Genomic DNA, 17,642 nt, shown 5'->3' on the forward strand with positions numbered 1-17,642 from the left:
AAGGCCCCGGGCATGACATAGACAATTACTGTTTAGTGTCTTTAAATATCAACTGTATTTGTAGGAGGCTAGCGAGCTATTACACCTGTTTCGAGCCGAGTACACATACAGCAGACTCGACATTCACTAAACATGCATGCTGAAATTGACATGGTTGTTCTTGTTACACAATCATACACATTCAAGTTTTGAAATCGATAGTTGTCATCGTAGAAAAGACTGCTGTTCGACATGTCTTTATGTTATAAGAAAATTGGTGTGATTCTTATTGCTCTAAAGATACGGTTGAAAACAAATAGAACGTATAAAAGTAATAGTTAATTCTCAATTGATACATCATTGGAATGCAACTGCAATACATATTTTTGAGGTCACGCAGGTTCATACAATACTCAGTCCGGCAGTGGGCAGAGCTTTTAAGGAGGCTTGCGGGGTATAAAAAAATCATGCAAAAATTTAACATTTTTTTTTCATTACAAATTTTGTTTATCACACTATTAGTTATTACTTTATAATATGGTACAAAAATTACCCAGACAAATCGATTTGGTTTAGCCTCAGATGACTTTACAAACTTTTATATCATTGAAAAAGCTCCAAATTATCTCCCTTTGGTGCAAACATTTCATTTTTTGACTATCTTTTTTAAGCTTCTGACTCACAAGCACATAAAGAATGTGAAGCGGTTAATCGTGTATACAATGTATAAGCGTAAAGATTTCATAACAACACAAACATAGAAGCATTCAAACGACCATAAACCGGTAATAAAAGAACAAACAGGATTTTATGCTCTTTGGTGGGGTTCTTGTGTCTGTGACACATTTCCCGTTTGTAGTGACAATTTTTAAAGTTCTAAAAGATTGAAAATTCATTTAGGGACATAAAGCCACAGCAAAAAAAGAAAAACGAGAAGACAGGGGAATGCAAAATAGACCCTTTCTTACAATGAAAATATAAAAACCTATTTCAACTAAAACATAATCCATTTAACCTTTTGATTTAGTTTAATGAAGTTTTTAAGCAGTCGGAAAATGCATAACATGAAAAAAATATTATATAAACATAAAAGATTGTGTCGTAATTGAGACTCTTATGCTTGATATCGTTACCATGCATATTCGCAAACCTTTTCGTGTCGAGTAAATGATTTAAAAGCTTGACGTAAGGGTATAAACGGTCAATCATTGTCATATCATTTCTTATTATTTTCTATGTAATCAAAGGTAAACTCGTGTACATTCTAATACCTCTATTATATAAACAATGCAGCTGCAGAATAAATAATCATTGATATGCAAATACCCTTAAGGACCAATAGTATCTAATAAATATAGATTCTTACACTTGTTGCAGTGTAAGAATCTGTTTCTCTAATGCCTTTTATCGTTCTTTTTCAAAGATTTTCAGAAAATTGTGCTCTTTACATGCGACGTCATCAGGCAAGGTCGCCTTTTTCCATGACGTCACAATCGGAAAATTGAGAAGAAAACAAAACATTTTGACGTCATAATCAAATTTCGACTAATCATTTGCCGAGAACAGATTTTTCACTAGTGAGGAGAAATATTTTTCTCACACCGGTCAGGAAATGTGAAAATAGCACAAAAATTAGAGAAAAGATAATCCACAATACATATCAACATAAACAGAGTACAGAATGTTAGAAATTGATTGTGTTTGTTTTCAATTTGGCATTTTTTGTTAAAAACATGGACATCCCAAATATAATATAACCTGCTACATAGTTGACCAAGTGATCAGTATCCTGGAGTTTTCTGCTGGACAATTAAGGCATCTTCAGCAAGTCATCGGCATTGCTATGGGAATCAACATCGCGTCTCTCATTACCGACATTTTTGAAATGATTTTATATATTATCGCTATTTTGTGCATTTTTCTTTTGATCTTTTTTGTGATAATTTTCACATCATGCTTCTCGCTTGAGATGGAAAAATTATCACTAGAAACAAAGGAGGCCACGTGGCGTTGCTAACGAAATTGACATGAAATTGACAACGTCGGTATAGGTAAAATAGCGATAAATAGATTATCATTGTTCATCTCAACTCGATTGCTTTTCTCACTTTCGCTGTACCAGCTGAAGCGAGAAAATCAATCTCGTTGAGATGATCAACGAAAATCTATAATTATTACATTTAGACACTTGTAGAACACAAAGAAGCTAAATCTTTTAATGTCACATAATAATATAATTTAATTTTGGATGTAACGCGTCGTCTGATTGGCTGACGTAATTTTGTTATGAGCCCATATACATAATTTAGTCATGTGACCGTGACGTCACCAACGTTTTTTTCATTGCTTTCTACGGTTAAAAATGGAATTTAGAATTTAATTATTAGAAATTACTGTAATATTTTTTCTGTCTATTCGAAATAACAAAAAATGTGGTGCATACTGTTTAATAAACCGCTGCGCGCGTTAATCAGTGTGCACCAAGTTTTTTTTATGTTAACTTCTTTCTTCATAGACATAAAAACTATTACAGTCATTCCTTAAATGTTTATGATAGTTTCTCTATTAACAATCATTTTTTTTTATGTGCTCACATTCATATATCCTTCTTAAATAGACATTATTTTTAGGCATATGCATTTGACTTCTGTAGTCATTTCAATCATAGGGTCTATAAATACATCATTGGCTTTCAAAGACTCGGCTTTATGAGTTCCTGATAGTGGCAAATCAAGAAAAGCGACTTGAATGCAAACAATTTATAACGTGCTGTTACCAATTTTTGTTTTCAGGGTCAATACTTCGGCTGGCCGACTTCAGTCCACGAGAGTATCACCAGCTTAGAAGTCAGTAATTCGAAAAAAGACTTGATTTATAACAAACCTTTCTCAAGTTGTCTATTGATTCATTTTTAATTAAATTTAAGGTTTAAACTCAATCAGCAAATATTATCATTAGAAGGAATTGGCCGCGATTCGGTCCTTTTTATTTTATTTTATTAAACAGCTCTTCGCTTTGATCGTTCCTGATAAAAGTAAATCCAGAAAAACGTTTCGGACGAATGAAAATTATCACATGTGATGTGTTTTGAATATCTGTTGGATCCAAACTATTGTCACATTACCCTTTAATGTCTGATTGGGTAATACCACAATTGTTTTTACATGTCAAAACTATAACCAACGGAAGGTGGTTATCTAGCAATACAACCAGGTTTAGTCTACCATTCCCTTGAAAATGCCTGTACCAAGTCAAGAATATCACTTCTGTTTTCCAACTGTTTTGTAGGTTGATAAAGACGAGCATTTGGTTTTTGTCAGATTTTATAGATTATCAATAAGCTAAGGTTTCAACTCCCTCACACACCTTCGATGAATTTGACTACTATTTAACAGTCCCTTTTAATCATAAAGCTATTAAATTCTTTCGGGTTTTAAGAACCCCTGGCTTTCAAATATCTGCATGGATTAACTTTACTTTGGAATTCGGAATGTTTATTAATACCTTTTTCGTAATCACAAAGTTTCGGTTTTCATAAAATCTTATTTTCGTACGGTTATCTATGATATGCAACTTATATATTTTACATTGGGAAATTGAGCAGTCAATGCTCCGAGCTGTTAACACCTTAGTTCTTTTTCTTTATCACCTTTTTGATCTTTGATTACGGGAAGTTTCAGTTATCGCCGTACTGACTCCAGTTTTGATAGAAAATTAAATTTTTATTAGATAAGGCGTTGAAATTGGAAAAAAATTTCTTACACATTATTTAAACATATTTCTGTTTTCATATTGGCGAAGGGAAAAAAGTAATATTGTTTCACCAGGATTTATAAAACTTCAATAAGTATAGAATAGTAATTGACAGTGTTTATTTTGGGACTTTTCATTATCTCAAATGTATGTTAACAAGATAAGATCACAAGTCTTGTTTGAATAATGCAGTACAAAACTTTACTTCGAAATCCCCAGGTACTAGTATATCAGAAAAAAAAACCGCGATTGACAACTAAAAAAATGTCGCAAATAGATTCAGATTTTCACCACAGAAAATAAAACGGATTGTAATTTTTACTCGTGTCTTCTTCAAAGTTTTCAAGAAAACGCACAGTGTCCCAATGTCCTGCTTTTTTGGCTTCATCTAATGGCGTCTGGCCATTTGAATCACATACAGTAAAGTGTGCTTTCTTTACTGCCAACGATTCGACAATAGCAAGACAACCGACTTTACAAGCAAAGTGTAATGGTATTTTACCGTCATTGTCAGGGTGAGAAAGATCTCCTTTATAGTCTATTAGAAGTGAAACTAAATCTCGTACACTTTGAATTTCTATTTCAGTTGGTGGAAGACTCAACCCGTTGCAAACAGCATGAAACGCAGACCGTTTGTTGTTATCTACTAAATGCATGTTGGCATTATGTAACAATAAAATTTTAACAATATCTATATGTCTCATTTCACATGCCAAATATAATGGTGATTGTCCGTTGTTGTCACACATATTAACATCAACATTTCGTTCAACAAGCATGTTAACCAGAGGTAAATGACCACCTTCAGTTGCAATGTGGAGTGGTGTTTGTTGACAGTTATTTCTTATGTTCAGGTCTACGTTTTGATCGACAAGTATTTTTAAAACACATTCAAACTCATCTGCTATGTATATCGAAAGTTCTTCAAATTCAAACTTTGAGGTCGAAGATAATTTGCATGGTAATTTACGCTTCAGATTACCCGAGGGCCATTTCTTTTGCACTTTACCTCTGTTTTTACACGTTACATGCAGTGCCGAGTTTCCATCATTGTCGCATTTTAAAAAGTTGGCATTTATTTGAAGCAAAATATTTAATATTCTACTATTTCCTCCAGCACATGTCTTATACACGATAGACTGACCTTTCATGTCACATAGTGATATATCTGCACCTTCATTTAGAAGAATCTTTACAATATCAATAGGACCATATTCACAAGCTGTATGTAAAGGTGTTTCTCCATGTTTATTACGTTTATTTACGTCTGCTTTTTTATGGCGCAAAATCTCGATGACAGATTTGTGTGCTTCGATATCAGTATCGGTTGGACGCTGCCAAGGATTGCCAAAGAACCATCCAACATCTTTTTTCCTGCTTCCATAACCCTTACATGCTGAATGAAATGCAGTCTTTCCATCATTATCTAACTGTGATATATTTGTTATACTGTTGAGTAACAATGTCACGACATCTGTGTGTTCTCGTTGACATGCAAGATCAAGTGGAGTATTTCCGTCGTTGTCGCACACGGTTATATCTGCTTTAATTTCTACCAACACTTTGACAACATCGTAATCACCACTTTCGCAAGCAATATGTAACGGCGTTTGTCCTTTATAGTTACATAATGAAACGTCAGCTTTGTATTCTAATAACAACCGAACGATAGATTGATGAATACCATGAGTGTCGTAACAGACATTTTTTGGAAAAGGTGAACTAAATTTGGAAACACCAACTTCAAAAGATTTCCCATTATTGTCACATAATGAAATTTTTACATCTGTGTTTCTTTGAAAAACCACATCTCTCCATGTGCATGCAAGGTGCAAAGATGTATTACCTTGTACAGCTGTTTGATGGTTTACACCAACACCTCTTTTCAGTAATAGCCTAACTATATCATCAGAATTTCCAAGAGAAGCGAAATGAAGTGGAGTAAATCCATTATTGTCAGTTAAAGATATTTCTAATTTTTTATCTAGAAGGAGGTTTATAACGCACAAATGATCATCTTTTGTTTCAATATTAGAACAAGCGGCATGAAGAAGTGACTGACCCCTTTTGTTAAAATGAAATAAAGTGATATTGTGCTGAATTAAGAACTGTACTATATCGATATTTCCACCTTGACAAGCTGCGTACAATGGGGAATATCCATTCTTGTCACAAAAAGCAGCATTGGTCTCACTTTTTACTAAAACCTTCACTATATCAATATGACCTACATGTGAAGCTACACATAACGAAGACCATTTATCAAAATGTGATATATTAATTTGACTGTTTAATAAAGTTTCTACTACATTTAGATGTCCATTCCCTGAGGCTAAATGTAAAGGGGATAATTCATCGACATATAAAGAAATGGTGGTTTCGTTCTGAAGTAAACTATTTACTATGGTTATATATCCATTTTCACATGCCACAGCAAATGCTGATGATGTTATGTTTGCATTATTAACCAGCAATAATTTCACAGTATCTGTATGTCCATTTTGACAAGAAAGAAACAATGGCGCACCATCATTGTGATTTATATCTGATTTCTTCTCTAATAAAAGTTGTACAATATCTGTATACCCACCTTCGCATGCTACATCCAAAGGTGTGCAATCATCATCAAAATATTCGCATTCATTGACATCTGCATCTTTTTGTAAAAGCAAACGAACTATGTTTAAATGCCCTCCTTTACACGCATTTATCAGCGGCGTTCCGTTAAAAAAAGAAATCTCACTGACATCAATTTCATTGGCAATCAGCAATTTCACAATTTCCGTATATCCGTGTGCACATGCGATATTCAATGGAAAATAATCAATTAAACCATGTGCTGATACAATACAACTGTTATTTATTAATAATGTTACCACGTTGGTGAATCCTAGTTCACAAGCAATATATAATGGTGACCTGTCGTTGCTATCAAATAAATTTACATTACAACCTATTTTTATAAGGAATTCAATAATATCTTCATAACCCTCCCGAATGGATTCAATCAGAGAAGTTGATATCTGCGTTTCCTTTTCCATACCGATATAATAGTTATCATAATCTTCATCATCATCTTCATTACCAATACTTATAATAATGCCACTTTCATCGAGCTGATTGAATATAGGTGTAGTTTCTTTCATATTTCTCTCGACAAACTTAATAAGTTTCATTCTAAAAGACTCATATACTAATTGTTTATTATGTAGTGTGCTGTTAACATTTTCCATTTTCAAATCTCCTAAAAGTCTGAGAAAATAAGACTCCTCCATGTCCTCGGAAATTATTACTAGGCTGTACTTATTTGTAGCCCCTTCTGACTCCAATATATATCTATCACCGATAAATGACACAGATGCATATTTGATAAAGCATTCTTTAAAATGTTGTCCAAAAACAATAACTGCAGTCTCATAAATTTTGTCATGATAAAATTCATAACTCGTGCCTCTATTTCTGAGATATGTTCCTTTCAGACTACAAAAAGCATCAATTAAAGAGCGTCTACGTATCTCTTTGTCTAACTTGATATCAAATTCTTCTCCAATTCCTTTAATTTTAGTTTGAATGTCATTTGAGACTAATTTAAACTTCAGCCATTGTTCATCGAACCCCTCTTCAAATATTAAACATAACACGAGAGCACACTGTTTGAACTTGTTTTCTGTTTGAAGGATTTCTTCTAAATCAGCCCTTATTGTAGCTATAGGTGCTAAAAAAAGATTTCTTAATTCTTCTGACGATCTATTGGTTGAAAGTCTACAAAGCAAAGGGAAAAAATTAAACTCATTCAGAATGTCATCGACTTCTTTAATCCTATCGTTGGATAGGTACTGCTTTATCATCAACAGTCTCTCTTCAGGGAGGAGACACAGAGGGTCAGACAATATATTACATTCATGCTTAGTAAAACAACACAGTCGCTGGAACCGTTTGTCTTTGAATACCTCTAGTCTACACGAAATTAACAGTTTAGCAAATTTAGTTTTTTCTGTTCGTACTGTCGTATTCTGGGATTCGATACCATTGTCTTTGAATATAGCTTCAACCTGACCTGCTAAATCCTTCCATGTTTGTACAATTTGGAGATTAACACTTTGTTTCCCACAAATGTCATCGATTACAAAAACTTGATTTCGGTTTTTATTACGATCATTTATGATATCAGCAGGTGCCGTTACAAATGATGAGGGTATAAATTCATATTCGTCTGTACTGTGTAAATGTAAAGCAACATGATGAATTAAAAAAGATTTACCAGAACCTGAACTTCCTGTTACAACTGCAATGTTGGATAGGCAGATTTTGAATATTACATGTTCAGTTGCTCTTGTAACAAAAAACTTTTTATCATCTTCTTGCCATTTTTGTATACTATCTTCATGTTGTGCTAAAATGAAAATAACGTTTTTCTATTTATTAAAGATGCCAAATTTGCCAAAACATAAATGCATTCAATACGTGTTTCGGTAATAATTTAAATCAGATTAATCAAAAGTTTGGAATCCAAGTTATGTAGAGATTAATACATGGCCTTTTCCATATCAGCCTGGGTATCATCCCGAGACCCCCATATCAGCCAGAGACGGAGTCTATGCGCTGATATGGGTCGAGAGATGATAACCAGGCTGATATGGAAAAGGCCATGTATCAATCGCTTTATCATATACTTCCGATAATAGTTTTATGTAAAGCAAATAAACAAATGCAACAACTAAAACAGTCAAAAACTTTATAAAAAAGTTAAGTTATGAATCAAATATACTATAATTGTCCAACAACAGCATCACTACCTCAATACATGTATATATATATGGTAACATTTCCTATAGAGGCATTTTGACACATTGCATATTTGGAAGAGTACTAAACTATAATCCTGGTACTTTGATAACTATTATGATCATTATTACTCAAGGTTTGTTGTACTATAAAATGATTCATAATTTCCAATGGCATTTGTTAGCAAGTATTCAACTATCACCACAAAAGTTCACGTAAATTTTGACGTCGTCATAAAAAAATATCTGATGTCACAACGGAAAAGTAAACAACCAATACCAGAAACATCGGAAGTAACTTGCACGAGAAGCATTGTTATGGGTTTTGCACGAGACGCCCCTGATATGGGTTATCAGACCGGGCTGATATGGGTTATCAGCCTTGGTGGAAAATTATGGCTTGTGTACTTCCGTTCGTTACACATATGCAAAAGCTATCATATTAATGCTAAGTATATGATAAAAGCTATAAACATTTAGAGTACATAAACTTTATAGATATAGAGGCTCGGGAAACCAACTTTTCTTAAGTATGTAAGGATAGTTGGAAACGCAGATACAGCACAAATCATTACACAAATAGCAAACAATATTCGTAATAAAACTATCAGAAGAACCAGCTGCTGGGCGAATGCGTGGACCTACAACAGCGTTACAGCCATCTTAAAATAACGCATGAAACGCACTTGAATTATAAAATAAAATGCGTGCACACAACACATCCGTCTAAATATACGTTATTTGGTGTAATCATGAGCGAAAAAATATATCAAGCATTTATGAGTAGAAAAACCTTAAGGAAAAGTCCAAACAACTAATTTCAATATTAGTTACGGGAGTGTGAAACATAAATGTCATTACATTTACAGAACATTATTAACTTTTATATTAACAAAACGTGACATTAAACAAAATGCGAATGCCGAACAACAACCAAACCAAAACACTTGATGTGCAAACATGCACATGCAAGGTCCTTTTTTGAGTCGATACCATATTTTCTCTGACCGTTAATGAAGTCTTTACACTTAATTCAAGGTACAATGTACTGATAAATATTTTAACTCAGATACATGATTATTTTTATTAGTTGTTAGGCATCAACATAGCCATCGGAAACTGCGAGAACCCTTAGAAATGTACTTTGCATCTTTAGTGATTTGGTAATTATTTTTGTATCAATCTATTTTGTTTATTGTGTTTATGTTGTACTGTTACAGGACTTTCCCATGTAAAGGGTGATTGGGACCCCCGAAAACATATTTAAACCGATCCCATTTTGTATGTGTCTGTTCCTAGTCAGGAGACTAAAAAATCAGTGGTTGTCTTTTATTGCTGGGTATCATTTTTGGTTTTCATTTATTATTTTGCAATGTGTTCATATAAAAAATAAAAACACAAAAATACTGAACTCCAAGGAAAATTCAAAAAGGAAAATCAAAAATCAAAAGACAAAATCAAATGTCCAAACACATCAAATGAATGGATAACAACTGTCATATTCCTGACTTGGTACAGGCATTTTCTAATTTAAAAAATAGTGGATTGAACCTGGTTTTATAGCTAGCTAAACCTCTCACTTGTATGACAGTTGCGTCAAATTCCATTACATTCCATTAATGTGCCGTTAGTTTCCTCGTTTTAGTTTTTAACATATGTCATTTCGTACTCTTTTATAACTTGCTATATATTTGTTTTATTTGCTTTTATTTAGCATAATATCACAACACAACTTGATGATACGAACTATGTTGTCCAAAATATGAAACCGAGTTTGATTAGTTTGAATGATAAACAACATAAGATAACATGTATATATCAATGTTTACCTCTTTTATGTTTTGGTATTGTTTCTTGGTCGCGTCTTTGAAGTTCATTTTCAAGAAATGTATTTTTTTCTTCCTGACACAATAGGCGATCTTGCATCATTTTGTCATCTTCAATTTTCATTTTTAAACCTCTTTCAATATAGTTAATTCTATCATCAAATGTTATAGTAATTTCTACCAATTCCTTTCGGATTTTTTCAAAGTTGTCATCTGTACTCGATGCAACAGTTTGCGCATATTCGGCTAAATCCCGTGTCTGTTCACGAATCTCATTTACTAGTTCTAGGCCAAGCGGTGTACCGCTTAGCAAACTGATTCCTAGAAATACATAGAAATAAATTCTAATTCAAATTAAAATCTGCTAAGATTATTGTTTTCTAGACTTGTAATGCTTAATGAAAGTCTAGAAAGAACTTCTTCAGATGTAGATTATGTGAATATTTTTTTTTTATCCTTTGCTAAAACTGAAAAAAATGTATTCAAATATAAAAGCATTATGTAGTGAGTGCCACGCTCTTTGCACATTAGAAACACATTGCAACACATTTCTTTGGAATCAGATGATGGATTATGGAAAGGCCAAAAAATGATCCAATTCAGCATATCACCATTTTGAAATGGCTGTTCAGATTTTCTGAACCTATATATCATTATAATTTGAATATGTTGTCTTCCCTTGAACAGCCAAGTTAAATATGCCGCTATACGTTATATATACATTGATCAAAATAATTGCAGCATTACATAAGGAGGGCGCAGTGTAACGATTGCTTAAGAACAGAAATTCTAAATATTTAACTTTCTGAAATGTTATCCAAATTATCCTTTTCCTGACTTGTTGATAATTTTTATCTAATCAACGTTGTTCGTTTGATATCAGTCCTTTATTTGTAAAAAATCGGGTATGACGTTAAATGTTCTTGCATTACTTTTTATTTTATATACTAACGTCATGAAAAAGGCGACCATGGATGATGACGTCAAACACAAAGAACACATCTGTTTGCCGATATTTTTAAAAGCAGGATTTATACTGTCTACTTATCGTCTTGAAATTATTAGAGAAACAGGTCCCACCACCAAGTCGCGTGCAATATACTAGTATACATGTATTTCCCGTGCCTGAGGGAGATATGAAGATTTGTTCACCCAAGAATATTCATATGTCACGAGGGCTCTGCCCGAGAGAAATATGATTTTTCGAGGGTGAACAAATCTTCATATCTCCCGAGGCCAAGGAAAATGAATGTTTTAATTCTACTGCCTAAGCTTTGTATACTATCTGAACTTCAAATATTAGTTTGCATACCGGCATTTTTTCAGACTTATTCGCTTGTTTTTATTACTGAACACGACATACATATTGATAAACAGTACGGATAAACATTGATTATTTAATTAGTCTTTTTGTTTTAACGTCTGAAATAAATTTGAACATGATAATGCTATTTGCTTTTGCTATTTAGAAAATAAGAAGTTCAAGACGTTATGTACATAAACCGCGCATAACGTCGCACGATTTAGTGAATATGAAGTTTTGTTCGACGTCACGTGTCAAAGTTTCAACCAATCAAATGTTGATTTCGCTATCAAAATCAACATGCAGTGAAATAATAATAGTAATCCAGCCTCGACGGTTAGATTTTACGATTTAAAATGCTTGACGAGCCTGCATCTTAAATTTGGAAATTTAACTGTCTCGAAAGATAAATATCGTATCATATTTGATGTGGTGGTAGGGTCTATATGAAGCAGAAAAACATTAGAAGTTATTAATTATATTGTGCAATTCATTTGTACCTTGCATCGTAATCATCTGTTATTTTTAAAAAAAGACGTTCTACTATTTTATTCTTGTAAGAGATTATAATTGAAAATTGTACTATATGTAAATAAACGTAGCATTTCAAAAGATTCTATAAAGTTAAAATATCAGTTGACGACTTACATGATTTAACTTTCGCTTTTAAATGTTATTTTTTCAAGTCACATCCATCACGTTTATTTTTTTCTAAGTCCTTGTCTAATAAGATCATTTATCTGTGATTATCTTTTTTTTACAATATCATGAAATAAAAGATTTACCACAGTTTTCCCATTTGGACAGATCTTTCAAAATAGAAACTTCATCTGTAGCATTTATTTTCAAATCTTTAATGATCTGTTCCATTAACTTGAAACAATCTGAAAACTTCATTGGGTTCCATTCTGTGAAATCACAATGTGCCCACGGATTTCTTATGAAGGATCGTACCTGTAAATAAAATGTAAACAATACCAAAGGAGCAAACACATAGATCTATTTTACTGAGTATAATTACCTCTATATACCTTACATGCATTTATATTAAAAAATACCATTAAAATAATAGGTTTATATTTTGAAAATGTGCAACTTTTGAGACATGACTGACAGTGGAAAGGTTATATTTTATATATATTGGGGCAGGTGTAATGCGTCCGAATTGCAATTAATTATGTCTTAAAGTTTGCATACAAGGTTTAAAGATAAAATACATACTGTGATATAAGGGAATATGCAGATATGCAGGAAAACAAACAGTTTGTAATGCTTTCATTATAATTTCATGATGCCTGATTTCTCTGATGACTATAAGCTATAATGTACAGCCCCAATCCCATTAGACCACAATATCACCACGGTCACCGCGATGTAAAATAAATTTAGATCGTGCTAAGCTTGCAGGATCAGCGGCATGAAAATGTAAATTTTCGTTTCAATCTCACTGCTTCTACGTCCTCATTACGCTTCTACAACGACCCCGTTTCGAGTATACCACGTTCTCACCACACATATTCTGCGACCTCATTACGATTATAACAATCTTTCTAGGCTCATCACGCCCTCACTACGACAACAACACGATTTATTCGATTGCAACACGATCTTACCACGCTTCTACTTCGATTATTGCACGCTCTTACCACAACCATACTATGAACATAACACGTTAATACCGTGATCTCAGTACAATCCCAATGATAACGTCAATATCGTGTTCCATATAAATACTGTATCATTCCTTCTTTTTCATTGATACGTAGAGTTTCTCAGAAAAAAACACAGGCATGCTACCAAAATATACGCAATGGAAAGGGTAGAGGTAGAGAAAGAGTGAGATATGATAGAAACGAATCTTGATTAGGAAGATATATGTCGGACCGAACAGTCCAAACTAAATCACAAGTTATTGCTGGTCCATAAAGTTCAAATGAGAATGCTTTAGATATCGATATTAGGGATGACACAAGACTCAAGAATGATTGAGTCGTTGGCGATAAAGGACAAGAGGTTCAAATTACATACAGCCAAACAAAAGTTGGAAAGCTTTTATAAATTTAAAATGACAATGAGCATGATAACCGAAGTACGAACGTAAGAACAGCGTGATGAGGACGGCGTGGGCGTACTAAAATCGTACTGTGGTCTTGTACAGCATGGTATAAACGTAATATAGTCGTCATGGAAGCGTGTTTGGGTCGCTGTAAGAACGTGATAGTCGTATTGAGGTCGTAGTAAACTCGCTGTGAGGTCCTAGCGAAGTATCTCTGTCTAGAATCGTGCTGTCGCTATGATGGTACATCGACCTTTGCGATCTTACCACGGCCTTACCGCGCTGTCATTACGCTTCTACTGCGACCTGATTTCGCCACGACCGCCCCTGATTGTTTTGAACATGTTCAAAGTTGGCCACACTCATCACGATCATGAAGACCTCACCACGACCGTATATTGACATTACTGCGATCTGCACCAGCGTTCTACGATCGTCAATTTTTTTCACAGATCGAAGTGCAATAGTGGCCTAGTGGGAGTGCGGTATGAACAAAACAGTTATTATTAAAAGTATATCTTTTGAATAAATCTATTCTTAATAGGATTAACCTTTAGAATCTTTAATATTGGCGCAAATGATCTTTTTTTTTTTATATACAAGGCGCAAATGAAATATAATTGCGGTGCAATGAGAGATTTTTTTGCGCAAATGAAATGCAAATTGGCGCAAAATGAAAGTACTGCCGCAATTCATATGGTTGACCTATCTGACATTAAAAGAAACTAATAATTTGATATATAATCAACTGCTTTTACAAATACATACTTTTTTTGTTTGGTTCCATTTCGAAGAAAAAAAAATTTCTAAAAAGGGAAATAATTAAAATAATAATTCGATTTATAAACTCGTGTATTATTTTAATTTTTGTTTTGAAGCAAGAAAATCAGTACTGTGAGCTCACATATTAACAGCCATCTCCTCATAATTCACCTTAAAATTAAGTTTCCTGTCTTTTCAAACAAAAGTGTTTTCCCATATCTTTTTAACAAAATTTAATTAATTTTTATCAAGCTTGATGACCAATAATTTTTAGTGATATTTTTTTTTAAAGCCTGATATAAGCTACACTTTTGCAAAGTATCAAAAAGGAGAATATAGTTTGTGACAATTTCTTTTTTTTTTTATTAATTATAGATTATTACATGGCATTTTCCATATGGCCCTGGTATCAGCCCTAGACTCCCATATCAAGCCAGAGGGCTTTAGCCCGAGGGCTTGATATGGGTCGTGGGCTGATACCATGGACCATATGGAAAATGACATGTTATAATCTATTTATCACATATTTTCACGCAGGAGAAAACAAATAGCTTACACCAAATTATATGTTTGCTATTTCATCAAAAATCAAAAAGATATTTAACGAAAAAATAAATAAATGTATCACTGTGAGTTTAAAAAAAAGTTCGTATCACAGTAGGGTAACAACGTTATGTGAAAAGTTTCAAAAATAATTAACAATAAATATATTAATTCTAAGAATTGAAAATATTCAACGACTTTAAAGTGTTACATTACAAATGTTAAAAAATGTTTAGGAAGAATCCTATATCGCTACTCATTCCAGTGTGGCGTAATATATTTTCTAAATTCTTCATGACGACAAAAATTTTACGGGAACTTTTGCAATTTTCACTGTTGATTTCTATTTTTTTTTAACATCTACAGCACATTTGTAACTTTCTTAATTTCTTTTCATTGTGTTCAACTTGTTTACACATATCCTTTGATTGACAGGTTACCGGAAGTTAAACTCGGGGGCTTGATATGGATTTCAAGGGCTGATATCGATATCGGCCCCGAGGGCTGATAACCAACCTTGACTTCCGGCTATTATTGGCCATGCAAAAACGTACATATCAGTACAAAATATGTGATAATCAATTTTATTGCACATTTGGTGTTTTAACAATTGAAATTATATTTCATTGAGGTCATTTAAAAAATTATCTACTATAGTTTGTACGAAAATATGCTTATCAAAATATAGTCTTAATTTTATACTTGCCTTTTTAGCAGTAGATTGTAGACTTGGTGAAATATTTATGATTATTCCTAGCAAAGCTGATGAATCACAAGAATCGTCGATCGCTGTGTAATGAGCCATAAACGTCTGTACAAATAGTTTGGATAAATCAACAGCATTGTAGACTCTGTAGTCATACTGCATGTACTGCTTAACTTTTCTTACAAGCTTAGTATTGTTGGTGTTGATAGCCTCATAATTCAAATTAGTTTGAGTTGGTATATATTTCTTCAAATGAGTACTATATGTTTGCTTATCAATGTTATCTGAAACTACAAGTGAGTTATATAAGGTGTCAAGAACCGGAGTAATAAACGTTCGCAGTGTAGGCGAGATCACTGAGTGGAGACATATACCAACAACAAGCCATCTTTTCTTATTGTCATCCAATGCATCGGGAATACCTGGTAGATATTAAAAATACACATGATAAAAAAATACTGCATATATTATTTGAAACCTTACTTTAAGTAAAAAATATGACCACAATAAAGAAAACTAACATGAGGTTATATAATTTATAATCTTAATTGCCTAATAGTAGTTTCGTTATTCGTATCCAAATTTGAAAATAACGTCAAATCATTATTTAGTTTCTTTTTCAAATTTGAGGGACCTTATTAGCCAACCACCGCATTTGATGTACACTTTTGAAAATATTACCCATCGCACACTTGATTTTGAAGCGGTTTCAGTTTGTTAAGTTACAATTTAGAAATATGTTGACCCTGTTTTAAAGCAGTAAGTAATACCGTTGGGCTTATAATATAAGTTCTGTTTTCAAATTTCAAAATGATCTGATAACGACTAACGTGATAATACAAATATTATTAACTTGAAAATTTTAATTGAAAAAGAAAGATTCGCTATGTATGATTTACCTGCAGTTTTGAAACATATATCGGATATCGCAGTAACTTTGTCTTGTAGGTCAGATGGTATTGATTGCTGTATAGGTATGAGTTCGGTATCATCGGCCATCTCAAAATGATTCCTATAAGAATAACCATATTTTATTTTATCCATCATTCTAATTTTCTACATAAGTAATGCATGTACCAAGTCAGGGATATGCCAGTTATTATCTGTTCGTTTGACGTGTTTGATGTTTTGATTTTGATATTTGATTATGAACTTATCGTTTTAAATTTTCCTCGGAGTTCAGTATTTTTGTGATTTTACTATTTTTTCATACAACCGCATAAAAAAAGAGATGCTATGGGGCGATACAAATTAAAACTGGCAAAACAACCCAAGAAAACTAAGAGAGTAGTTCTACCCTTAAATGAAGTACTTGCATATGACAATAAAAATCCACTGATTAGTTGTATTTGAATTAACACAAAATTAATTTTCATTGATCTATTTCGTAAGACGCAGTCCAATGTTAAAATAAATACTGACTGAAGAAAATAACAGTTCGTGTTGCTTGGTCTATAGTTTTTTATGATGTGTGATGTGTGCTGGGAAATGCTGTTTGCATTTTGGCCTTTTTCCTTTTTTTGGCAAGGTGTTGTCACTTTGTTTTCGACTTATGAGTTTGGATGTATCTTTAGTGTCCTTCGTCTCTCTTTTTACCTATCTTATCAATTGATATACAGGTATTTTTGCAATATTTATTAGTAATTTATTTCTGGTGAAAAGTAAAATAACTCCAAAAAATTTCTAAACAGGAATCCCTAGATAAATTTCAAAATCAAAAGCTAAAGCACATCAAACGGATGGATAACAACTGTCATATTTCTGACTTGGTACATGCTTTTTCTTTTGTAGATTCACATCACTGTTGATGTGTCCGTGCAGGCGTTGATATAAGGCTTGCTATGTTACTCTTCTTAATGTCTAGTTTGATATAACTTGGCAATATATTGCGACTGAAAAAAAGCAATTGCATCAATCCAAAGTAATTACA

At 33.0% G+C, this 17,642-nt stretch overlaps 1 protein-coding gene across 1 annotated transcript; it reads right to left on the reverse strand.

The window, feature by feature from the left end:
• Nucleotides 1-4,019: 4,019 nt before the first annotated feature.
• LOC134722964 (uncharacterized) lies at nucleotides 4,020-16,711 on the reverse strand. The gene is made up of 5 exons (XM_063586598.1): nucleotides 16,612-16,711; nucleotides 15,713-16,134; nucleotides 12,431-12,599; nucleotides 10,346-10,663; nucleotides 4,020-8,125 (listed from the first exon to the last, which is right to left on the reverse strand). Exons 1-5 carry the CDS (start codon nucleotides 16,709-16,711, stop codon nucleotides 4,020-4,022), a joined length of 5,115 nt encoding a protein of 1,704 aa, XP_063442668.1.
• Nucleotides 16,712-17,642: the final 931 nt, after the last annotated feature.

The sequence above is a fragment of the Mytilus trossulus genome, chromosome 6 (assembly GCF_036588685.1).
Source record: "Mytilus trossulus isolate FHL-02 chromosome 6, PNRI_Mtr1.1.1.hap1, whole genome shotgun sequence".
In the NCBI taxonomy this organism is placed as follows: domain Eukaryota; kingdom Metazoa; phylum Mollusca; class Bivalvia; order Mytilida; family Mytilidae; genus Mytilus; species Mytilus trossulus.